Source organism: Somniosus microcephalus, chromosome 1 (genome assembly GCF_052327205.1).
Source record: "Somniosus microcephalus isolate GS21.2 chromosome 1, FLI_Smic_1.0, whole genome shotgun sequence".
NCBI lineage: Eukaryota > Metazoa > Chordata > Chondrichthyes > Squaliformes > Somniosidae > Somniosus > Somniosus microcephalus.
In genome coordinates, this window is record NC_140987.1 from 337,127,325 (window position 1) to 337,151,414 (window position 24,090).

The 24,090-nt window shown below is 49.1% G+C and overlaps 1 protein-coding gene and 1 pseudogene across 1 annotated transcript in view; one reads left to right on the forward strand and one right to left on the reverse strand.

The window, feature by feature from the left end:
* Window positions 1–24,090, reverse strand: part of LOC147124922 (sodium- and chloride-dependent neutral and basic amino acid transporter B(0+)-like) — a 643,543-nt pseudogene that overhangs the window by 459,067 nt on the left and 160,386 nt on the right.
* LOC147124923 (sodium- and chloride-dependent neutral and basic amino acid transporter B(0+)-like) overlaps window positions 1–24,090 on the forward strand; it is a 328,414-nt gene that overhangs the window by 244,088 nt on the left and 60,236 nt on the right. Inside the window, exons 5-6 of the mRNA XM_085994777.1 lie at window positions 20,156–20,294; window positions 22,885–23,017. Of these exons, the coding sequence (XP_085850903.1) occupies window positions 20,156–20,294; window positions 22,885–23,017 (272 nt within the window). The remainder of the gene's footprint in view (window positions 1–20,155; window positions 20,295–22,884; window positions 23,018–24,090) is intronic.

The window sequence follows — 24,090 nt, forward strand, 5'->3', positions numbered from 1 at the left end:
GGCTTTGCAGGTGTTTATAATGAGATACACTACAACGACCAATTGTACAATTACCAGCGTGTGGGAGGCCACGCGAAGCCAGACAGGGATATCTACCCTTGTTCCCCATTCCCACCACGTGGGTGACTGTATGTCTGCAATCCCAAGAGCTATGTCTTTGTTTTTCTGTTCAAGGGTGAAGTAATGTTTTTGACTGAGGTCCACTGCCTTCAATAAGGCAGTGAGTTTCTCAGGTAAGAGTGGTATAGAGTACCCAAACCGGGCAACATAGTTCTGCAAGTCACTTACATTGTGCTGTACCGTGAGGTGAATTGTGGAGGGTTCCGGGATTGGAATGATCCTTTCCTGGGCCATGTTAGATCTGTAATTCTGAGAGCATGATGTTTTTCAATAACCACACGGATGCTGTAACTTAACAATAAACAGGTATTTATTGGAGGAGGGGAGTCTCAAGACTGGGGGTACAGAAGCATGCGCAAGGCTTATATACAGGTGTGGTCACTGCCGATACTACAGTATACAGGAGCTGTAAAAGTAGTTCTGTCTTAAAGGTACATACACTACAATTCCTCCCCTTTTAGATGAGTAGTACCCCTAATATTCAAATAACAATTAACACTTTAACATGTACATTAAACAACAATAGTCCATTTATAGATTCAGTCTTTGGGGTGGCTTCCTGACCCTTTCGGGATAGCGCCTTTCCTGCGGTTCTCATTCTTGGTGCAGAGGCGATTCTGGCCCCTTTTCATCGGGTAGTTCATCGGTTTCCACTGCTACTGGTTCTGAGGTATGTCGGGTTCATCCCCAGGTACTCAAGACATGGGGTTGACTCGTTCCTGTGACGCTAAGATCTGATCGACGTGGCGTCTCACAATGTTCTCCCCAACATCCAATGTGTACATTAATGGCCCCTGCCTTGTGCATATCGTTCCGGGTTGCCATTTCTCTGTTCGGTAGTCACGGGCCAAGACTGGTTGTCCTACATTGAAGCTCCTTGTCGGCTTCTCATTGATATGCTGGAATTGTTTGTCCTCAACATTTCTTCGCACATTTGGTCTGAGCAAGTCCAGACGAGATCTCAACCTTCAGTTAAAGAACATCATGGCCGGGGTCTGGTTGGTAACTGCATGTGTCGCGTTTCGGTAGGCTAGTAAGAAATTGTCCACCTTATGCTGTAGTGGAATTTCATCGTCGCACATGGCCTTTACCGCCTTCTTAAAGGTTTGTACGAACCTCTCAGCCAATCCATTTGTGGCTGGATGATACGGGACGGATGTGTAATGCCTTACCCCATTCCTTTTCATAAATTTTTGAAACTCTTCGGACACAAACTGTGGTCCATTATCAGAGCAAATCTGCTCTGGCAAACCGTTTCTGGCAAATATGGTCCGTAGGACTGCAATCGTTTTCTCTGTAGTGGTTGAGGACATTTTTATCACCTCAGGCCACTTCGAATGAGCATCCACTGCTATTAAGAACATTGAGTCCATGAATGGACCAGCGAAATCAATATGCACCCATTGGCATGGAGAGGAGGGCCACTCCCATGGGTATAGAGGGGCAAGTGGTGGTGCATTTTGGACCTTCTGGCATCCTGAGCAGCTCTTAGTTAGGTCTACGATTTGTTGATTGATTCCCGGCCACCACACATAAGCCCTAGCAAGGCTTTTCATTTTCACTCCCCCCAGGTGACCTTCATGTAGCTCATTTAGCACTCTCTCCCTTAACTTGGGTGGAATCTCCACTCTGGATCCACACATCACTGTCCCCTGGCATACTGACAGCTGTTCTCTTCTGGATGAGAATGCTGGCAACAATGAGTCGCCATGTATTGGCCATCCCCTCACCGTCAAATCATATACCCGAGACAGCGTTGGATCATAGCGGGTCTCCTTCTCTATATCCGCGTTCGTTACTGGCAATCGTTCAATTATTGACGAATAAAATATCTCGATATGGTCCACTGCTGGTGCTTCCTCCACAGTAGGCAGTGGCAGGCGCGATAGCCCATCAGCGTTCCCATGCTGTTTCGTGCCTTTATATTCTATTTCATATTGATTCGCCCCTAGAATCAGGGACCATCTTTGTAACTGTTGTGCAGTTATCACTGTAACGCCCTTCTTAGGATTAAAGGTGGAGACAAGTGGTTGGTGGTCAGTCAGCAAGGTGAACTTCTGCCCATGCAGATAGTGGTTGAATTTTTTTACTCCCCATACTAGGCTGAGGGCCTCCCTGTCAATCTGGGCGTAGTTGCACTCGGCTGAGGTTAGTGACCGAGACGCAAAGGCTACTGGCCTCTCCAACCCATCTGGGAATTTGTGCGACAGCTCCGCTCCAATACCATAGGGTGATGCAGCACATGCCAAACGAATTGATAGTGCTGGGTTGAAATGGGCCAACACCTCTTTTGATGTGATCAATTCTTTACACTTCAGGAAAGCTCGTCTATGTTTATCATTCCACTTCCATGGTACCCCTGTTTGCAGTAGGGTGTTCAGTGGGTGTAATACCGTGGACAAATTTGGCAAGAACTTGTGGTAGTAGTTTACCAGCCCAAGGAACGACCTCAGTTGTGACACATTTTCCGGTGCTGGAGCCTTGACTACTGCCTCAATCTTTTCAGGGGACTTATGTAACCCCTCTTCATCGATGACATGGCCACAATACGAGATCTGGTTCTGGAAAAACTCACACTTGTGACGATTAGCTCGTAGCCCATACTCCTTTAATCTGGTGAGCACCTTCTCCAAGTTGGCGAGGTGATCACTGTCATTTTTGCCCGTGACCAAGATGTCATCCAAATAACACTGGGTCCCTGGAATCCCTTGCAGGACCTGATCCATTGCCCTTTGCCAGATAGCCGGAGCCGAGGCTACTCCGAACACCAGCCGGTTGTATTGATAGAGACCTTTATGAGCGTTAATCGTAAGGTATTGTTTCGAAGCTTCTTCTACCTCCATTTGCAAGTACGCCTGGGCTAGATCAATTTTGGTGATGCGTTTACCTCCAGATAGCGAGGTGAAAATATCCTCAATTTGTGGAAGTGGATATTGTAACGTGTGAAGGACTGGGTTCACTGTCACCTTAATATCTCCACAGATGCGGACCTTCTTTGGTTCCCCAGGCGTATTACTCAACGACCTCTTCATTACAGGAACGATGGGTGTAGCCCACTCGCTCCAGTCCACTTTGGACAGTACTCCTGAACGTTCCAACCCTTCCAGCTCTGCTTCAACAGCTGGTCTGATCGCATAAGGCACTGGTCTGGCCTTAAGAAACTTTGGGCTTGCATTTTCCTCTATTTTAATCATTGCTGTTATGCCTTTTAGTGTTCCGAGTCCCTCCTGGAACACTTCTTTTGCGTCAGTTAGCATTTTTGACAGTCGTCCAGGTGTGACGTCGTCATCCTTTTTGGCCTCAACCTTCAGTGCCTGTATGGAATGCCAATCTAGTTGTATCTTCCGGATACATTGACGTCCTAGCAGTGGTGGTCCTCCATCTGGCAATATATATAGATCCATTTTAGGTATTTCCTGGCCTTTATATATCACTTTCACCATTATTTTTCCTTTGGGGTAGACTTTTTGCTCCGTATACGTCTTCAAGACAATCTTGCGGTCTCCGTTGTACCTCTGCAGCGCCCCTTGCGGCTGCTTCGTGTGATACTGCCATACTGAAAGCCTTGCCCAGCGTAAGATCCTTTTCTGATAGAAGCCGTTTCTGGGTTCCTTCACTTTGTAGCCCACTCACAAACTTGTCCCTTAACGTATCTGCTAGTCCCGCTCCAAACTGGCAGTGTTTCGATAGCTTGCGCAGTTCCGTTAGGTACTCAGCATTGCTTTCGTCTTTGTGTTGGTTCCTTTTATGGAACTTAAATCATTCTGCTATCAGCAGCGGTGTGGGGTTTAAGTGGTCCTGTAGGATTTCTACTATGCTTTCAAAATTCTTGTTCACCGGCTTCCCTGGGGTTATTAGGTTTCACAGTAACCCATAAGTTTTTGCACCCATGGAATTTAACAAAACCAGTGCTTTCCTAGCATCTGGCACTTCATTCGCCCTGCAGTACACCTCAATACGTTCCACATATGTCGCCCAATCTTCGACTTCATTGTCGAACGTAGAGATATTGCCACTCTTCGGCATCCCTGGGTGTGATTTAACTGTTAAAAATGGCGTCTCCCGCGCTTCCCTTTCTTCTCCGCTGGCACAAAATGGCGTCTCCCGTGCTTTCCTTCCTTCCCGCGCTCGTCCTTCTTCTCCGCTGCGGCTTCTAAAAATGGCGTCTCCCGTGCTCTTCCTTCTTCTCCGTGGCTCAATGGCGTCTCCCGCGCTCACCCTTCTTCTCTCCGTGGACACTGTTCAGCCCTTGAGCCCTGGCTGTGCTCTGCGCGTTCTTTTTTTTCTTTTTTTTCGACGCCGCTCGGTCCTGAACCCGTCTGTTGCTTTACCCTCTCTCTCTCCGGTTTGTTTGTTTTTTTCTCTCGACACCGCTCGGTTTTCAACCCCTGGCTGCGCCCTGTGCGCTTCACCCTCTGTCTTACCCCGTCGACGCTGCTCGGCTTTCTCTCCGCCGTCGGTCGGATCCAGCCGCCGCTGTCCGGGAAAGGTCTGAGCTGGACCTGTCGTTAGTCATTTGCTGATCGTCGTGTCTGGGGAACCAAGCCCAGCTCTCCACAGCGATCTTCACTCTCTGCTGGACGACTGGGCGGTTGCTCGTGGTCGACGCCCGTGTTCCTGGCCTCGACTTTCTTACACCACCCTCCCGGAGCGAATCCTCGAAGGGAAATGCAGAGTTGCAGGTAGATTCGAATCGACACTCGTCGCCACTGTTAGATCTGTGATTCTGAGAGTATGATGTTTTTCAATAACCACACAGATGCTGTAACTTAACAATAAACAGATATTTACTGGAGCAGGGTCGTCTCAAGACTGGGGGTGCAGAGGCATGCGCAAGGCTTATATACAGGTGTGGTCACTGCCGGTACTACAGTATACAGGAGCTGTAAAAGCAGTTCTGTCTTAAAGGTACATACAATACAGGCCACTTGAACTTCTGCCCTAGGTTTAAAGCAAAAGCTGCCATCCGGTATATCACACCACTCACTCACGTGGGCAGTCGTGGCGACACAATATGTCCCACCACCTACATATGCTATTTATAGGTTCTGCCCCAGCAGTGCTAAACCCACATTGTGACCTCCTGAAGGAGTTCAAGTGCTGGGGACACCGTATCACCTGTGCTCCCCGGCTACGACAGCCACACAGGTCAGTACCCATCACTGTGTGCTCCCGCACAATGACATAGGGTGGGACCGTTGTGAAACGGATGTGTACCCCCCCACGAATGACCCTGACATTCTCCACATGACACAGGGGTGCTGGTCTGGCGGATGACCCCATCACTGGCATTCGCACAACCACACCCATAATCGTGTGGTTGGATTTCCCACAGTCAACCAGGACAGGATAGGACTCCGACGCCACTCAGAGCTGGCATGGGCTGAGGGTGCGGCTATAGGGGTGTAGTGCCTCCAGGTGCCGGTTGCTGAACCAGGAGGGGACCCGACCTTGCCTAAGGTCTTCCAAGTTACTGCGGCCCTCTCCCAGCAACCAGGCCCCATAGAGCACACACACCTTATTCTGTGCCACATGATCGGAGGCCAGTCGGTCCTCCTTAATCAAGGTGTTTATCGTCCAAGCATGAGCCTCTAGCTGGGCGACAATCTCCTTCAGGTGCACAGTCATAACCACCCCCTCGTGAAGCGTGGAGCCCAAAACATCATTCTCCTTCCCTAGGATGCTGCGCAGCTGAGACTTTAGCCCATTAATCTGTAGGGCCAGCTGTACATCACCCAGGCTATTCATAACTGAGGCCCCAGTATTAAACCCAGTGAAAACATCGTTCATAACCCCCCTGCGCTGTCTGCCCCTCTTGGTCGTGTCTTCTTTTGTGTACAGGTCTGCCACACTGATGTTCCCGAAATCCAGCTCATAGAAGCTTCGGAACATCTCCCTCAGCAGAGCCTGACACAGCAACTCAGTTTTCTGGGGGCAGAACGCAGGTAGGCGAACTTCTGTTAGGTTAAGGACCACAGATGCAACTGCGTAGTGCACTCCATGGTACACCAACTTACCCGTTGGTACTAATACCAGCCCATTCCCAGGTCCCCTAGTGGTGGTCGGACATCCCTGGGCATCAATGGGTTTGGGCGTGGGTAGGGGTTTCCTCACCTGAGCCAGGAGCTCAGTGGCATTGATGGGCACTCGGATACGAGGGGTGACGCAAGCTTCCCCGCTTTTATCCCACTCCATCCCATACCCCGTGTCCTGCCACCACCTGGCAAAGGCGATGGATAGCCCCGCTGGGCATACTTGGGCTGATCCCCATAGGCATACGTACATCACTTCGTCGTAGGCCCACCATTTTTCCCAACACACAGTGACTTCCCCTGGTGACCCCGTGATGGTCCAGCAGGTATCGTTGCTCAGACGTTCTCAGTCTGAGCTCCTGTCCTCGATGTCCATGCTCAATTTCCTGAGCCACCACCAGCGTCCTAAAGGTACATCCCCCTTACATGTCAAACACACCTCTTATGTTCATTAATAAATAGGCATTCTTATTATGAACACAGCTAGCTTTTGCTAATTACTTTATTGAGCACATGTGGACTAGGTACAGTATCTGTAGAGGCTTCCATCTTGACTGCTGCCTTGTGGGTAGCCTAGTGCCTCATGGGTAATGTAGTGTTAATATACATACAGCTGGGTAGTGTAGTCTTATTATATACAGCTATATACAGCTCTACGGCTCCACCTAGTGTCCACTATAGAATGACATGTTATTGATCATTACATCCCCCTTTCTTTGAGGTTTAACAAAATCAATATCAATCAACTTTCAAGAAAACAATAAAGATAATATCAGTAACACTTTTGTTAGTGCTCTATAAACATAAACATTTTCAGAACAGTCAACACATTTTCAAAGCTTTACATTGTGCTCAAAGATTAAGTCTATCAGGCTTTTTTACTTCACGTGTGGATCTTCACAACACGGGTAAGTCTGATGTGTCTTCATGAGATTGTTCTGGTGGTGAATGACAAGATGCAGTTGCGGCATTGTCATCAATCTGCTCTTGTATAGATCGAGGTCTCCTTGCGATCTTTGCTTGGAGAGGGTTTCAGTGTTTCCTTCACTCTTCATGCCATAATTCTCAATGTAGTCAATGCACTCTCGAAAAACTGCTGGCAGCTGGATCCCATCATACAGCATAGTCCTCTCAGCAGCCTCGGCTAATGGAACACCAAAGATTGGCCTGAGGGAAGAAGGAATATCCACCGGAACTGCTTTCTGCTCTGGTGCAGGCTTCTTCTTTTTCTTTTTCTCTTTCCACTGCTTAACGACATCTGCTGTGGTGATATCTTTGGACTTTTTCTCCTTGTGTTTTTCCTCTTTGTGCTTTTCTTCCTTTGGCTTCTCTTTGACATTAAAGTCTTTGGCCTAGAAATTCATTGTAGCCACTTTTGGGGCGGTAAAATCGGGCGGTCACTAAAGTTTGCGCCCGCCGCCAATTCGAGGCCACTTCTCCGATATTCATTAGCTTCGCCCTAAGAGTTTGCTCGAGCGCTAAAAGTGGCACTGCATGCCTCTCTTTAGGCGCTAAGCCGGCTGGCCGGGGCGCTAAACCGGAAGTTGGGCACAGGGCAGGAGCGGCGAGCTGCTGATTGACGGCAGACACTCTGGCTCCGGTGAGCTCTTAAAGGGGAGGGTGGATTTGTTTTTTTGAAAGGCCGACACTGGTGTATTTGTGGTTTTGGGGAGGGTTTCTCTCCATCAGTTTGTTATGTGTTCCCGGCACACCAGTCGTCGTTGTCGTCGTCGTCGTCGTCATTGTCCTCCTCCTCCTCCTCCTCTTCCTCTTCCTCTTCCTCTTCCTCTTCCTCTTCCTCTTCCTCCTCTTCCTCTTCCTCCCAGCCAGCCGTACCATTTCTAGTACAGGAGGGCCCTTTAATTTGCGCTCCCCGCGGCCCGCATCGGCTGTGTACCGTTCCACTTCACAGTCGTTAGGGCCGCCCGGCGCACAATGGGCCGGCGTGAGTGAAGTTCCGGTTCGGGGCGCACAAAGGGCGTTGCACGACGAAATGATGTCATGATCTGCGCACGCAGCAGGGCACGCGCTAAGACTTTACGCCGGCGCTAAATGTGTACTGAAGTTGGGGCGAGGCGCAGATCGCGCTGCGCCCGGGCGCTAAGCGCCTAGCGCTCGAGATCTACTCCTCCTAAGGCGCTAACGGCTAGCGCGCCCAACTGAATTTCTAGGCCTTTTTCTTTCTTCTTGGAGAAACTAGGCTTTTTGAAGACATGGATACCCTTTGGCCTTTTCATCCTTGATGGGCTCTCTGCTTCATCACCTGAGTAATCTGGTCTGCTTATGGCACAGTTTATACGGTAGACTCTCTTGACCAGTCTAAGTCTTCACAAGCTTTGTCACCTAGTATCGAATCAAGTCTTTCAGCCACAACAGAAAACATGAGATGATGCACTTTGTCTTTGACTGTCACTTTAAGTCTGCATACACCTAAGCTATCTATTTTCTGTCCATTATAGCTCTTCAGTAGTACAGACTTTTTCTGTATTTTGGGCTTTTCTTTCATATTTTTTATATCACTCATACTGATTAAGTTTGCTTTTGCCCCAGTGTCCAGTTTCAATGTAACTAATGCTCCATTTATCTGCAGTGGGATCATCCATTTGTCCACTTTTACTGCATTGACTTTATGTTCAGCATTGTCCATTTCTGAGAGCTGCACATTTTCTGTATCATTTTTGACATTGTCACATGACACCATTCGTACAAAAAATGTCTCACTTAAATCAGTGTCCTCAATTACATCAACTCGTTGCCCTTTCTTAGTTTTTACTTTTGAAAAGCATTGTTTGGCAAAGTGATTCTTTCCATTACACTTTGTGCACATTTTTCCACACGCTGGGCATTGTCTTAACTGATGTTTGTAACCACAGCGTTTACAATTAAAAATTTCATCCTCCGATTGCTTTTCATTTCTGTTCTGCCCATGTTTCTTCCCCTTGTAGGACACAGCACCGACAGCAGCATTATCACTCATTACAATCGCATCATTATTGATTTCACTGAAAGTCTTCGCGTGCTTTCGAGCTAGCTCGCTGGCTTGGCATATTTTCACTGCATTTTCCAAATTTAGTTCGGTTTCTCTCAACAGACGTTCCCTGACTTTTTTTATCATGAATACCAAACACAATCTGGTCACGAATCATGGATGATTTCAGCTCAGAGAAATTAAATGTCTGTGCTTTCAGTTTCAGATCAGTTATAAAGCTATCAAAAGGCTCATTTTGCTGCTGTGTCCGAGAACAGAAGATGTATCTTTCATAGGTCTCATTCTTTTTGGGAGAGCAATGTTCATCAAATTTCTGCAGCACATTGTCTAATTTGTCTCTGTTCTCCGCTGGATTAAATACAAATGTATTAAATACCTCGATCGCCTGTGGGCCTGCAACCGTGAGCAGCAACGCTATTTTTCTTGCATCTGGCTTCGTACCGAATCCGATGGCAGCAATGTAGAGTTCGAATTGTTGTTTAAAAATCCACCAATTGTGGTCGACATTTCCCTCGAGATTCAAACGCTCTGGTGGCTTCAAATTCTCCATGTCGCTTTTCACAATTTTTTAGCAGATATTTACAACTCTTGGTATCCTGGTACCATCTTATGTTCATTAATAAATAGACATTCTTATTATGAACACAGCTAGCTTTTGCTAGTTACTTTATTGAGCACATGTGGACTAGGTACAGTATCTGTACAGGCTTCCATCTTGACTGCTGCCTTGTGGGTAGACTAGTGCCTCATGGGTAATGTAGTCTTACTATACATAGAGCTGGGTAGTGTAGTCTTATTATATACAGCTATATACAGCTCTACGGCTCCACCTAGTGTCCACTATAGAATGACATGTTATTGATCATTACAACAACCTTTTCCCCTCTGTCACCCTAACCCGGGAAATGGCCACCTCGATGTTTGGACAGGGGATGGAGGCCTCTCCGTAAGTAAAGCTCTTGTGGCTCGAATACCGGGTGGAATTCGAGCCCAAACACCCAGGCCATCTTCCCTCGTGGAAGTAGGTGGCCTGGTCTTCTGCCTCCATGATCCCTTCTCCCGTGGTTACGGTTGGCGCCCTGCCCCCGGAACACCTGGGACTTCTCGGTGTCCCCTTGGCGTCCGGTGCAAGTCCCCATGTAGGTGAGTATCATCACGATGGTCCAGGGCATCTTTTGGAACAAAATTGAAAAACACAGTCTTGCCTGAGACTTCTTCAGGCTCGACTGGAGTAGCACAAAGGTTTGTTTTCCTTGCTTAAGCAAAACACCATCACCTCACTGCAAAATCACCCCAACTATCAAAAAGGTGCTATGTACAACGCCACCCATCTCCGGGTGGCCAGGTCAGTCTCTGTAACTGCCTCCCCTTTCCTGGTCATCCTGTTGACTTTGTCCAGGGGATCGAGAAACCCCCTTCCGTAGGGCTTGCAGGAGGACCTCCTTCAACTGTCCCCCTGTGTCAGGTGCTCATTGTGGGGATTGTGACGGGGACTTACCCCTCACAGTACAGAGTTTACCCTTCCGGCGCCTCCTCTGCTTTTGAACCCTTGTATTTGGGGAAGGATACACGGGGGACCAAGTCACCCTGGGTCGGACCGCCCAGGAACTACGCCTCACCGGCGGCACAAAGTCCCACATCATGGGCAGTATTCCTTCGTCCTCCCACTGATCCTCCCCGTCCTTTGCTTTTCCGGTTGCTATGCTTACCACAAATCCCTTCTCTGCTGCGGGCCGCAGGGCTTCCCTCGGCTGCGCGTCGGTTTCACACTGAACTCCAGCCTCCCTGTGACCTTGACTTTGAACTTCCTGTCCTATCCTTCCTGCCTGTCTGTCAAGTTGTGTGATGTCTCCACAGTGGCAGATAACCATCCCGGGCGGCATAGCTTTCGGGCCGACATTGACCTCTATCAAAGCTGCCACCTCCACCGGGGCGTCCTCTGTCACTTCTGGAGGTACTCTGGGTTTGGGGACCTTCTTCCTTCCTGCCCTAGTGGGGTCAAACCGCTCACATTGGTTGATGTGGTACCACTTCACCCGGCGGGGTAATTGGACCGCATAAACCATTGGGCTGGCCTTATCGACGATACTATAAGGACCCATGTACAATGGTTCGAAAACCCCCACTCTGGCGAAGCTGCGGACCATGACCAGGTCGCCGACTTCCCAGTCCTGCTGCTTGCGGGGTTCCAGCAGCAGTTTGTTGCTGCGGTGCTGTTTCCCCATATTGGTGGCCGCTTGCCAGTGAATCTGCTGCAGTCGTTCCAGCAGATTCCCAGCAAAGCGGTCCCGGTCTGTTTCCCGAAGCTGTCCTTCGGTGAGGCCGGGCACCAATACGTGTACCGGGGTCCTCATGGGCCATCCGGTCATCAGCTCATGGGGCGAGTACCCTGTGCTCTTCGATCGACTGGCTCGAATTCCCATGAGGACCAGAGGCAAGACCTCTACCCACTTGTTCGGTGAGTCCCCCATCTCCTTGCGGAGTCTTTCTTTAATGGTGCGGTTCAGGCGTTCCACTGGACCTGAGGACTGGGGGTTGTAAGCAACATGCCATTTTGCCCTAATTCCCAGTACCTTTAGGGTGGCCTGCATCACCTGGCCAGTGAAGTGACTCCCCTGGTCAGACTCCACAAACTGTGGCAGTCCCCACCTTGAAAACACCTCCCTGACCAGGATCCTGGCCGTCCCTATTGCGGTGGCTGTTCGGCAGGGGAATGCCTCCACCCACTTGCAGAATATGTCTACCAACACCATGCAGTATTGTATCCTGCCTGGGCGGTCGGTAGGGGTCCTATGTAGTTGACCTGGATCAACTGCCATGGTCCCTCTACCCGCCTTATGTGCCCCATGGATGCCTTTCTTTGCTGGGGGTCTGGGTTGTTTGCTGCACACACCAGGCAGGCTGCACAGGAGTCGCGGACGTCAGTCCGGAGATGTGGCCACCACGCTGCCTGTTCCACCTTCTGCCAGGTGGACTCTGGCCCGGGATGTCCAGCACCTGGGCCCTCATGGGCCAGTTGTAGGAACTCCCGCTGTTGTTGCACTGGGACCACCCACTTGTCCCCCTTGAACAGCATCCCTTCCTTCAAAGCTACGTCCGCAATATCATACGGGCCCTCTGCTTTTCCTCCATCGAGGATGGTTGTTATGGCCGCCTTGAGAACGGGATCCTGCACCCGGACCATTCTCAGGTCCGGGGCCAATCCTACCCCTGCGCTCCCTGGTGCCCTCGGCTGGCCTCTGACAGCTACTACACTGCCTTTCTCGTACGGGTCCCAGAAGTGACCGGTCTGTGCTCCCTCTCTGGCAAGCATGTCGGCTCACTGGTTACCCTCTGCCCGTGGCTCGGTCTTAGAGTGGGCTTTTACTTTATGGATGTAGACGTTCCTACTACTCCCTAGGGCTGCCACTATCCTCATTAGCAGGGGCTTGGTGACCAGGGGCCTCCCATCCGCGGAGGTGTACCCCCTGTGGGACCAAATCACCAGATACTCTGTACACGAATTGCATGTGAACATACTGTCCGAGCAAATCGTGTACGGGGTGGGGAATTCCTCGGGGTGAGTGACCACGTACATCACCACCGAGAGTTCAGCCTGCTGGGCGCTCAGGGTGCTGGGGAGTTTAAGTGCCAAGGCTATGCCTGCCTTGTGGTCCCAAACTCTGCAACCCGTGAGTCTTGTACCCGCGGACACTGAACTTGACCCATTGACGTAGATCTCGCGGCCTGTGTGATGTATCCCTGCCCGAAATCCGAAGTCGACGTCCCACACCCCCTCTACTGAGCATCTGTGCACTTCCCCTGCATAAGTAAGGTTGGCTGCGAGCTTTGGCTCACAGAGGCCTCTGACCCTGATCGCTATCTGGGAGAGGAGGGTCCAGCGAGTGATTCTTGCACTGCCGACCGTCCCATCTTTTATCCTCCCATCAAGCAGCATCTGGGTCGGGGTATGATGGGTGAGGTGTGTGATAGGGGATACTCCAGTGAAGACTTGTGACCTCTTCACTGCCCAGTGAGTAGCCAACAGATGTCTCTCACAGTTCGAGTACCCTTTCTCCACATCCGTGAGGACACTAGAGGAGTACACCACCGGTCTCAGTCGTCCATACCTTTCCTGTAAAAGCACGGCACTCAGGCTGTCCCCGCTTGCTGCCACTTCCAAAAAGAAATCCTCACCCCCATCAATTGCCCCCAGTGCAGGTGCTTTTTGCAAATCTTGCTTCAATCGAAGGAATGCAGTCTGACAGCCGTCGTCCCATTCCCACTCAACCCCCTTGTAGAGGAGCCTGACCAGGGGGGCTGCTGTGGCTGCATAATCCTCGATGAAGTCCCTGCAATAGCCCGTGATCCCCAGAAAGGATCGAACTCCGGACACGTTGGTCTGTACCGGGAGTTCCTGCACTGTCCGCCTTCGGGCCTCATCAATGCCCCTTTCTCCTGCCCTTAAGGTTAAACCCAAGAACTTGACTTCCCTCAACCATATCTGGGCCTTCTTGGGGTTTATTTTAAACCCGCCGTCTTTCAGCGCAGCCAACAGCTCAGCCAGCAGTGGACCGTGTTGTTCCCTGCTCTCTGTGAAGAGCAGCAGGTCGTCCACATAGTGCACCAGCTGTCCTGGCTGGCTGAAACCCTTTAGACAATTGGCCATGCACTGGTGGAAGATGCTAGGGCTATTGTGGAATCCCTGTGGGAGGCAGGTCCAAGTATACTGTTGCTCCCTGAACGTGAAAGCAAACTTGAATTGGTTCTCTCTCCTCACAGGGATCGACCAGAAGCCATTTGAAATGTCTAGCACTATAAACGTGCTGGCTGAAGCAGGGATCTCTCGGATCAGGTCTGCAACTGCCGCCACCGTGGGAGCGCAAGCTGGGATGTTCTTATTGAGCACCCGATAGTCCACCATGGCTCTCCGCGAGTTGTCCGGTTTCCTGACCGGCCAAAGGGGAGAGTTTATGTGGGTGGCGATGGGACTCAGAACACCCTGCTCGACTAGCGAACCCAGCGGCACCTCTAAATCGGCTTCTGCCTCTCTCGGGAAGTTGTATTGTCTTTGGGGCCTAGACATGGGATCCCCATCTATTCTGACCTCCAAACCTGTGACTCTCCCACAATCGTGCTTGTGGGTGGCAAATGCTGCGAGGTTGGCTTGCACATAGGCCCTGTACTCAGCTGGGGTGCCACTGGCCAGAAGCTCCAGGTCGTAGCCCCCCTTTGGCTTCACTGTACAGAGAGTCCCCTTATCCTGCACCTTGTCAATCATCATAACTCCCTTCTTGGTCCCCGGGTCTACGGTTCCCCACAGACAATTGTTCCACAAGTCCACCAGCATCTGGTGGGCGATTACAAAGTCAGCCCCCAGTATCCCCTTGTCAGCCTGCTCCCACTTCATCAGGACACACTTCCACTTCGCAGTAAGTGCGCCTAACTGAAGCGTAAGTGGGAGTGAGAAGTACACTGTCTTCTCATTCCCCGTGAATCCCACTAGTTCATGGGGCACCCTGCTGGATAGAGGCGAAGCCCCCGGATTCTCCGCATGGACGATGGTGTTGGAAGCACCCGTGTCCAACAGGTAGGTTCCCCGTGCTCCCTCCACCTACATCTTCACCCACGGTCTACCCCATGAGTCATAATCTAGTGGGCACAAGCATGCAGGCTGCGTAGGCTGTAGTCATTGTTCCCGTGGTTGTGGAGCCATGGGGATTTCCCTTCCTACGGCTACATCTATGCATCCCGTCCCTGCCATCAGCTGTCGGAGTGCTACCACTACATTTTCAAAAACTTCATTTGCCTGTCCTTTCTTTCCTCCGGACGGGACAGTTGCGGGAGGGTTCCTTCCTCCCTGCACCTGGGGTGGATTGCTCCTACAACTACTTCGGTAGTGGCCGGGCTTCCCACACCCGTAACACACTCCCCTCTTATCGGATGGGTGCTTGCCCTCCTGATGCCATTCCCTTTTTGGATTAGGTTTTGAGTGCACTTCGTGCACTCACCCCTTTGTGGGTTTATCCAGCTTTTCATCTGGGGTTTCCCCATTACGCTGGGTAACCGACATCCTTTCCGCCACCGCCTCTTCGGTGAGGTTAGGGTCTCTGGGGTTGAACCAGAGATCTGCCCGGGTCTTAATACAGGGCAGACTGTTTGCGATAATCATCCGGAACCACGCTTCACGCTGGTCCGCTGTAAGAGCCCTTCTATCCAGGATATTGCCACAGGCTGCACGGTACACCGTCCACAGCCTGTCCACCTATACCTGCGGGGTTCCCCAGGTAACTGGCTGGGCTTATTGAGTCTGTCAAACGGGTTCCCATCGTTACACCCCAGGGCTTCTAAGATGGCCCGTTGTAACCACTCTGGGGTGACCTGCCCCTTTCTACAGGCTGTTAGGAGGGCCTGGTACACCCTCCCCTCTATTGAGAATAGCAGCATCTTTACTGCTTCTTAGTCATCGCAATTGTTCATTTCTACCGCCTGTGCGATGTTAGAGAAATGTACAGATGGATCTCCCCCCCCCTCTGGTTAGCGTGGGGATATGTGCAATCATGGCCTCCATATGCTTTATTAACTGCTTTGTTAACCTGTCCTGCCACCTTCAAAGATTTGTGGACAAGCACCACAGGTCTTTGTTCTTGCACCCCCATTAAAATTGTGCCATTAATTTGCATGGTCTCTCCTCATTCTTCCTACCACTTCACACTTTTCTGCTTTGAACTTCATCTGCCATGTTTCTGCCCATTCCACTAGCGTGTCTATGTCCTTTTGAAGTCCATTCCTATCTTTCTCACTGTTTACTACACTTCCAAAGTTTGTGTTAGCTACAGATTTTGAAATTGTGCCCTGTATCCCCAAATCCAAGTCATTAATTTATATCAAAAGCAGCAGTGGTCCTAGTACTGAACGTTGGAGAACACCACAGTATACCTCCCTCCAGTGTTTTCTAGCTCTTAGCCAATTTTGTATCCATGCTGCTGCTGTCCCTTTTCTCCCATTGCCTTCAATTTTGCTAACAAGCCTAATTTATGGTACTTTATCAAATGCCTTTTGAAAGTTCATATACACAACATCAACTACACTGCCCTCATCCACCTTCTCTGAGGTACATCAATAAACTGAACCAAGTTACTCAAACACGATTTGGCCTGAACAAATCCATGCTGGCTTTTCTTTATTAGTCCATGCTTCTCCGCGTGGTTGTTAATTTTCTCCCGGATTATTGTTTCTAAAAGTTTCCCCACCACCAACGTTAAACTGACTGGTCTGTAATTACCAGGTTTATCCTGCTCCCATTTTCTGAACAGGGGTGTAACATTTGCAATCCTCCAGTCCTTTGGCACCACTCCTGTATCTAAGCAGGATTGGAAGATTGTGGCCAACAATCCACAATTTCTACCCTTGCTTCCCTCAGTAACCTAGGAAGCATCTCATTCGGACAGGTGGCTTATCCACTTTAACTACTGATGGCCTGTCTAGTACCTCCTTTTAATCTATTTTTATCTCATCCAGTATCCTGGCAGCCATGTTGCTTACCGTAGCTTTGGCAAAGTCCATTTCTTTGGTAAGCATCGATGCAAAGTGCTCATTTAATACCTTAGCCATGCCCTCTGCCTCCATCAATAGATCTCCATTTTAGTCCCTAATCGGCGCCACTGCTCCTCTGACAACCCTTTTACTGTTTATATGCCTATAGAAGACCTTTGAAGTGACTCGGTGAGAATATCCTGCTCTGTGATGGGCTCATTGAGTGGATCCAGTGGATCCTGCTTGGTGAGTGGATCCTGTTCGGTGAGTGGTTCGGTGAGTGGATCCTGCTCGGTGAGTGATTTGGTGAGTGGATCCTGCTCGGTGAGTGACTCGGTGAGTGGAACCTGCTCGGAGAGAGACTCAGTGAATGGATCCTGCTCGGTGAGTGGATCCTGCTCGGTGAGAGTCTCAGTGAATGGATCCTGCTCAGGGAGAGACTCGGTGAGTGGATCCTGCTCAGGGAGAGACTCGGTGAGTGGATCCTGCTCGGTGAGAGACTCGGTGAATGGATCCTGCTCGGTGAGTGGCTCACTGAGTGGATCCTTTTTGGTGAGTGGCTCGGTGATTGGATCCTTTTCGGTTAGTGGCTCGGTGAGTGGATCCTGCTCGGCGAGAGACTCAGTGAATGGATCCTGCTCGGTGAGTGGATCCTTCTCGGTGAGAGTCTCAGTGAATGGATCCTCCTCGGGGAGAGACTCGGTGAGTGGACCCTGCTCGGTAAGAGACTCGGCGAATGGATCCTGCTCGGTGAGTGGCTCGGTGAATGGATCCTGCTCGGTGAGTGGCTCGGTGTGTGGATCCTTTTTGGTGAGTGGATCCTGCTCGGGGACAGACTCGGTGAGTGGATCCTGCTCGGTGAGAGACTCGGTGAGTGGGTCCAGCTCGGGCAGAGACTGAGTGTATCCTGCTTGGTGAGTGGATCCTGCTTGGTGAGTGGCTCGGTGAGTGGATTCTGCTTGGTGAGTGGATCCTGCTTGGTGAGTGGCTCGGTGAGTGGATTCTGCTCAGTGAGTGGCAGATTCAATGGATGGTCACACTTTGGTGATCCGAGGTGCAGGCTGGGGTGGGAGTGGAGTGTGAAGGTTTCTTCTGTGTCATCTGATATGTACAGAGGTCTACTGTGCTGGGTCCTGCTGTTTGTGGCGGTGAGAATTTTTTATGTACGTTGATGACTATTTTGTGGACTGTTCTGTGTTTGATATGTGGAGTGTTATATTTAGGGTGAGAGAGGAGGGTGGGCGAGGAACTGTCAGGTAACTGCATCTTGGAGAATTTTCTTGCTGTAATATGTTTGGGTAGAATGTGATTGAAATGGAGCTAATATTTTGTGTAATATGATTGGTGAATAATGAAAGGAGGAAATAGCGATAATTAGAATGGAGTATTAAAAAATTAGAGGAGAAAAACAGAGTTAACCATTGCGGGAGAAGAAAAGACACTGAACCAATGAAGAAGAAAATTGGTAAATAGTCTTTACGGTCAGTGCGTAGACGATGGTTTTTTAAAATTATTTTATGAGATGTGGGCATCGCTGGCAAGGTCTGCATTTATTGCCCATCCCTAATTGCCCTTGAGAAGGTGGTGGTGATCCACCTTCTTGAACCGCTGCAGTCAGTGTGGTGAAGGTAGGAAGTTCCAGGATTTTGACTCAGCGACGATGAAGGATCGGCGATATACTTCGAAGTTAGGATGGTGTGTGATTTGGAAGGGAACTTGGAGGTGGTGGTGTTCCCATGTGCCTACTGCCCTTGTTCTTCTAGGCTGAAGAGGTCTTGGCGAGTTGCTGCAGTGCATCTTGTAGATGGTACACACTGCAGTCACAGTACGCCAGTGGTGGAGGGAGTGAATGTTTAAGGTGGTGGATGGGGTGCCAATCAAACAGGTTGCTTTGTCTTGGATGGTGTTGAGCTTCTTGAGTGTTGGAGCTGTACTCATCCAGGCAAGTGGAGAGTATTCCATCACATGCCTTACTTGTGCATTGTAGATGGTGGAAAGGCTTTGGGGAGTTAGGAGGTGAGACACTCGCCAGAGAATACCTAGTCTCTAACCTGCTCTTGTAGCCACAGTGTTTATGTGGCGGTCCAGTTAATTTTCTGGTCAATGGTAACCCCCAGGATGTTGCTGGTGGGTGATTCGGTGAAGGTAATGCCGCTAATGTCAAGGTGAGGTGGTTAGCTTCTCGCTTGTTGGAGACAGTCATTGCCTGGTACTTCTGTGGCATGAATGTTACCTGCCTCTTATCAGCCCAAGCCTGAACATCGTCAAGGACTTGCGGGCATGGACTGCTTCATTATCTGAGGAGTTGTGAATGGCGCTGAACACTGTGCAGTCATCAGCGAACATCCCCATTTCTGACCTTATGTTAGAAGGAAGGTCATTGATAAAGCAGTTGAAGATGGTTGGGCCCAGGACACTGCCCTGAGGAACTCCTGCAGCGATGTCCTGGGGCTGTGATGATTGACCTTCAACCACCACAACCATCTTCCTTTGTGCTAGGTATGACTCCAGGCAGTGGAGCATTTTCCCCCTGATTCCCATTGACCAGTAGCTATGTTTGCTCTCTAGAATGTTCCTGGCCTGGTGGTAATGGTAGAGTGAGGGATATGCCGGGCCATGAGGTTACAGATTGTCGTGGAATACAATTCTGCTGCTGCTGATGGCCCACAGCGCCTCATGGGTGCCCAGCTTTGAGCTGCTAGATCTGTTCTGAATCTATCCCATTTAGCACGGTGGTAGTGCCATGCAACACAATGGGGGGTGTCTTCAGTGTGAAGACGGGACTTCGTCTCCACAAGGACTGTGCGGTGGTCACTGCTACCAGTGCTGTCATGGACAGATACATCTGCGACAGGTAGATTGGTGAGGACGAGGTCAAGTAGGTTTTTCCCTCGTGTTGGTTCTCTCACCACCTGACGCAGGCCCAGACTGGCAGCTATGTCCTTCAGGACTCCACCAGCTCGGTCAGTAGTGGTGCTACCGAGCCACTCTTGGTGATGGACATTGAAGGTTACAGGGTCACGTGTTCCTACTGGGTCGAGAGATACCAATGTCCCCATAGGTTCCTGTGCTAATCTCTCTCTGTACAGGCATTATCAGGAATGAGTGGAAGTGCATCGAAGCTGAGCTTTCATTGGAAACATCTTGAAGGCCTGAAGGCTGTCCTTTCATATCCTGAGACCTTTGTGATAATCAGAACTTATTGAAGGAACTGTTTATACTTTAATACCTTAATCTAGTATTGTGGTTACAAGCATTACAGAATCTGTCAAATAAAATCTATCATTCCAAGCAGAGTGAGCACCAGAGCTGGACTGTGCTGTGAGTGGAGTGTGCAGACTGTGCCTCTGTGTTCTGACCCATCCACAGTCTCACCCCTGTAATAAAATGGATTGGACTGATTCAGTCAGAGTGAAACAGTGGCCCTGATTATATGACTAGAAATTACAGCATCTTTCCCAATGAAATGTATTTCTGAAACACATTCCCCATTTTCCAGATCCACTCTGCAATTTCACTCTGGATGATGGATGTTTTGAAATAGTTAATACAACATGGCTGCAGGCAAACAATGAAACTTGCTCAAATGGATCACAAATCTACGTTCCTCACCAGGGTCCAAGTGAGCAATACTGGGAGTAAGTAAATCGCTACAGATAGCTGCACCTAGATCCTGCTACAGCTGTACCAGTAGCTTCCTCTTGGGAAGGTCAGTTGGGTACATGTCCTGTTTTATGAGTGAAAAGCTGTTTGATTTAGATAGAGGTACTATTTACATCATACGTCTGTTACAAATTAACATCACAACATGGGCCCTTTCATTAGTTAACAGCGCCCTGGTTTCTAACACTGCAGGTTTACTTTAACAATATTTATACAGTGAAACCTGCATTGAGCATTTTTTATTTTCTTGTTATTCAAGGAAGAGATTCAACCCTAGAACTCCTAAATATTAAAGGGGTCAAAACTATCTGTGACTGATTTCCCTTTCACTGTGTTTTAATTGAATACAGTATTGTGTTTAACCCACAGAGCTGGGGACTGAATTGGGGAAACTGTCTGGGAGCAGGTCCCATGTTTAACAATCTGAAGGAGCTGAATTCAGTGGGAGATACAGTGACTCACCCAGGGAGTTTTAACAGTGCTTTGTAAGGCAGTCGATGAAGCACTGTCAGGAACTCCTTCAAATCAGGTCTCCAGGGAATCTCATCAGCACTCGCTGTTTAAACAAAGCTTCACATAGAAACACAAAAACATAGGAGCAGGAGTAGGCCATTCGACCCCTCGAGCTTGCTCCGCCATTCAATGCGATCATAGCTGATCATCCAAATTCTGTACCCGGTCCCTGCTTTTTCCCCCTATCCCTTGATCCCTTTAGCCTTAAGAAATATATCCAACTCCTTCTTGAATATATTTAACTAGCTGGGGGGGCCCGGCGTTGCCAGGGCAATTTTGGGCCGCGCGGATTACGGCCGGGCGCTGCCGCTCCCGCGCTCTGTGTCACTCTTTTCCCTCCCTGACCCTCTTTCTCTCCCTCCTCCTCTCTCTCTCCCTCCCCCTGTCTCTCCCTGCTTTCCTCTCTGTCCTTCCCTCCTCTCTCCCTCCCTAGCGCCTCAGGCCCGGTACCATTGTGATAATTTGCCAACCGGGGAAGGACTTTGAAAATGGAGTCAGGCCGCGGTGGCCGTGCGGGGCCTAGCGCTTCAGGCCCGGCCGGGCTCTGGGGCTGAGACGGACCCCAGCTGATTACCCGGTGCGCCCGGCCACCACGCCGCGGGTCGCGCGGTTTACGGCCGGCCGCTGCCGCTCCCCCGCCCGCTCTGTGTCTCGGGCCGAGCGGTTGTGAGGCCCGGCCTGAGTGACCACAACTCACCTCCCGCTCCTGGAGCCACAATGTGGGGGTTTGTTTGGCTGGTGCTGTCGCTGTGGGGATGAAAAAAATGGTGGCGAAGTTTCGGGTGGCTGCAGGATTAGGCCCGCCCACAGACGGCGGATTGGTCAAACATCAGGTCACTGAACTGTAGGATTGGTCAACCATCATGTCACTCAACGCTAATGAGCGGTAGGATTGTTCAACCGCTAATGAGCGGATTTTTGAACGTTTTTTGTATATTGTCTGAACAATTTTTGTCTGACCAAAAAGTAAATATGCCTATTAGACTCCCCTAATGATAAGCTATCTTTTGATATAACATGCGTGTAGGTACGCTCTATAACTTTTGAGTGTATAGCGGACAGACAGACAAACAGACAGACAAACAGACAAACCAACTCTTTTTTTATATATAGATAGATAGATGTATTGGCCTCGACTGCCTTCTGTGGTAGAGAATTCCACAGGTTCACCACTCTCTGGGTGAAGAAATTCCTCCTCATTTCTGTTTAGGTTTTAAACAACCAGTAGAAAAAGTGAGAAAAAACAAGGATTCAAATTGAATCTCCATTTTTATTGAAGCAGTGGAGAAAGTGCAGAAAAGTTTTACAAGGATGTTACCAGAATTAAGAGGATGCAACAATCAGGAAAGGTTGATCAGGCTGGGGCTCTTTTCTCTGGAAAAGAGAAGATGAAGAGGAGAACCGACAGAAATCTTTAAAATTATGAAGATGTTTGATAGGGAATGTGGAGAAATTGTTTCCACCTGTGGGCGAGTCCAGAACAAGGGGCCATAAATAAAAGATAGTCACTAAGAGATCAAATAAAGCATTTTAAAGGAATGTCTTCATACAGAGAGTGGTGAGAATGTGGAACTCAGTGCCACATGGAGTGGAGGAAGCACACAGCATTGGTGCTATAGATGATGACATGGTGGGAAGAGGTCACTCAGGTGGGAGGAGGCTCGTGTGAAGTCTGAATACTGGCATAGGCCAGTTGGGCCGAATGGCCTGTATCTGTGTTGTAGATTCTGTGTGATTGATAAATACTTGAAGGAGAGAAAAATTGCAGGGATATTGGGAAAGAGCAGGGGACCGGGACTAACTAGATTGCTCTTTGAAAGAGTCGGCACAGACTCGATGGGCCGAATGGCCTCCTTCTGTGCTGTACTATTCTAAGATTCTATGATTCTATTCTATGATAACCTTTAAACAAAAAACTGATTCTCTTTAACTTGAATATCTTTCAAATCCATGTATATTTGCCTAAATTCTCTTGTGCATTGTATCTAATAGTGACTGTGTGTAATGAACTGTATCCTTATATAAGATGTTTTCTGTTGTCATTTTATTTAGTAAAGTGGTTTTACACCGTACAAGTTCAATGGATGAGACTGGGGAGATAGTCTGGCATTTAGCCCTCTGTCTGCTTCTAGCCTGTGTGATAATTGGGGCAGCGCTATCGAAAGGAATCAAATCTTCAGGAAAGGTAACACGATTGCTGATGAATAGAGTTAACACTCTGGTGACAAAGTACAGATTTCTGCAACAATTAAACTAGAATTTATAAATCATTTGTGAAGTGGGCTGGTTTACCTCACAGGTGATGTTAACAGTGACTCTTTGGGGAGAGTGAGATCCATAATTTATGAGCACTGCAGGCCTGAGTGAGATCTGAAGATCTTTCTCCTGAGTGAAAGAACAGCAGCAATTCCCCAAACCCCTGAAATGAGCCCCTCATTCTAAGGGTTTCAGTCGCTGATACAGGACTTTGGGTGAATTTCCAATTGCTCTGGAAGGCTGGGCAGGGCTGGCTAAGTGAGTGAGCAGATTAGGGTCAGGGTTTTATTTGAGTGATATCAGATTTGTCTGGACAACGAAAATGAGAAAGTAACCCAGGGAATAAATGTGAGGAGTTAAATATATTCATCACACTCTGTCCTAATCTCCTGTATAAATGTGTTACTTCACCTGGTCTGGATTGGACGCATCCTAGGTTGCTGACGGAAGTAAGGGTAGAAATTGCAGAGGTGCTGGCCACAATCGTCCATTCTCTTTTAATACAGGGGTGGTGCCAAAGGACTGGAGGATTGCAAATGCGATACATTGTTCAAGAAAGGGGAGAAGGATAAACGTGGCAATTACAGGCCAGTCAGTTTAACATCAGTGGTGGGGAAGCTTTTAGAAACAATAACCCAGCAGAAAATTAACAACCCCTTGGACAAGCATGGGCTAATAAAGGAGAGCCAGCACACATTTGTTAAGGCCAAATCGTGTTTCACTAATTTGATTGAGTTTATTGATGAGCTAACAGAGAGGCTGGATAAGGGCAGTGTAGTTGATGTGTATATGGACTTCCAAAAGGTGTTTGATAAAGTACCACATACTTGACTTGTTAGAAAAATTGAAGACAATGAGATAAAATGGACACTGGCAGCGTGGATACAAATTTGGCTTAGGAACAGAAAAGAAAGAGTTGTGGTGAATGGCTGTATTTCAGACTGCAGGAGGATATACAGTGGTGTTCCCCAAGGTTCAGTACTAGGGCCACTACTATTTTTG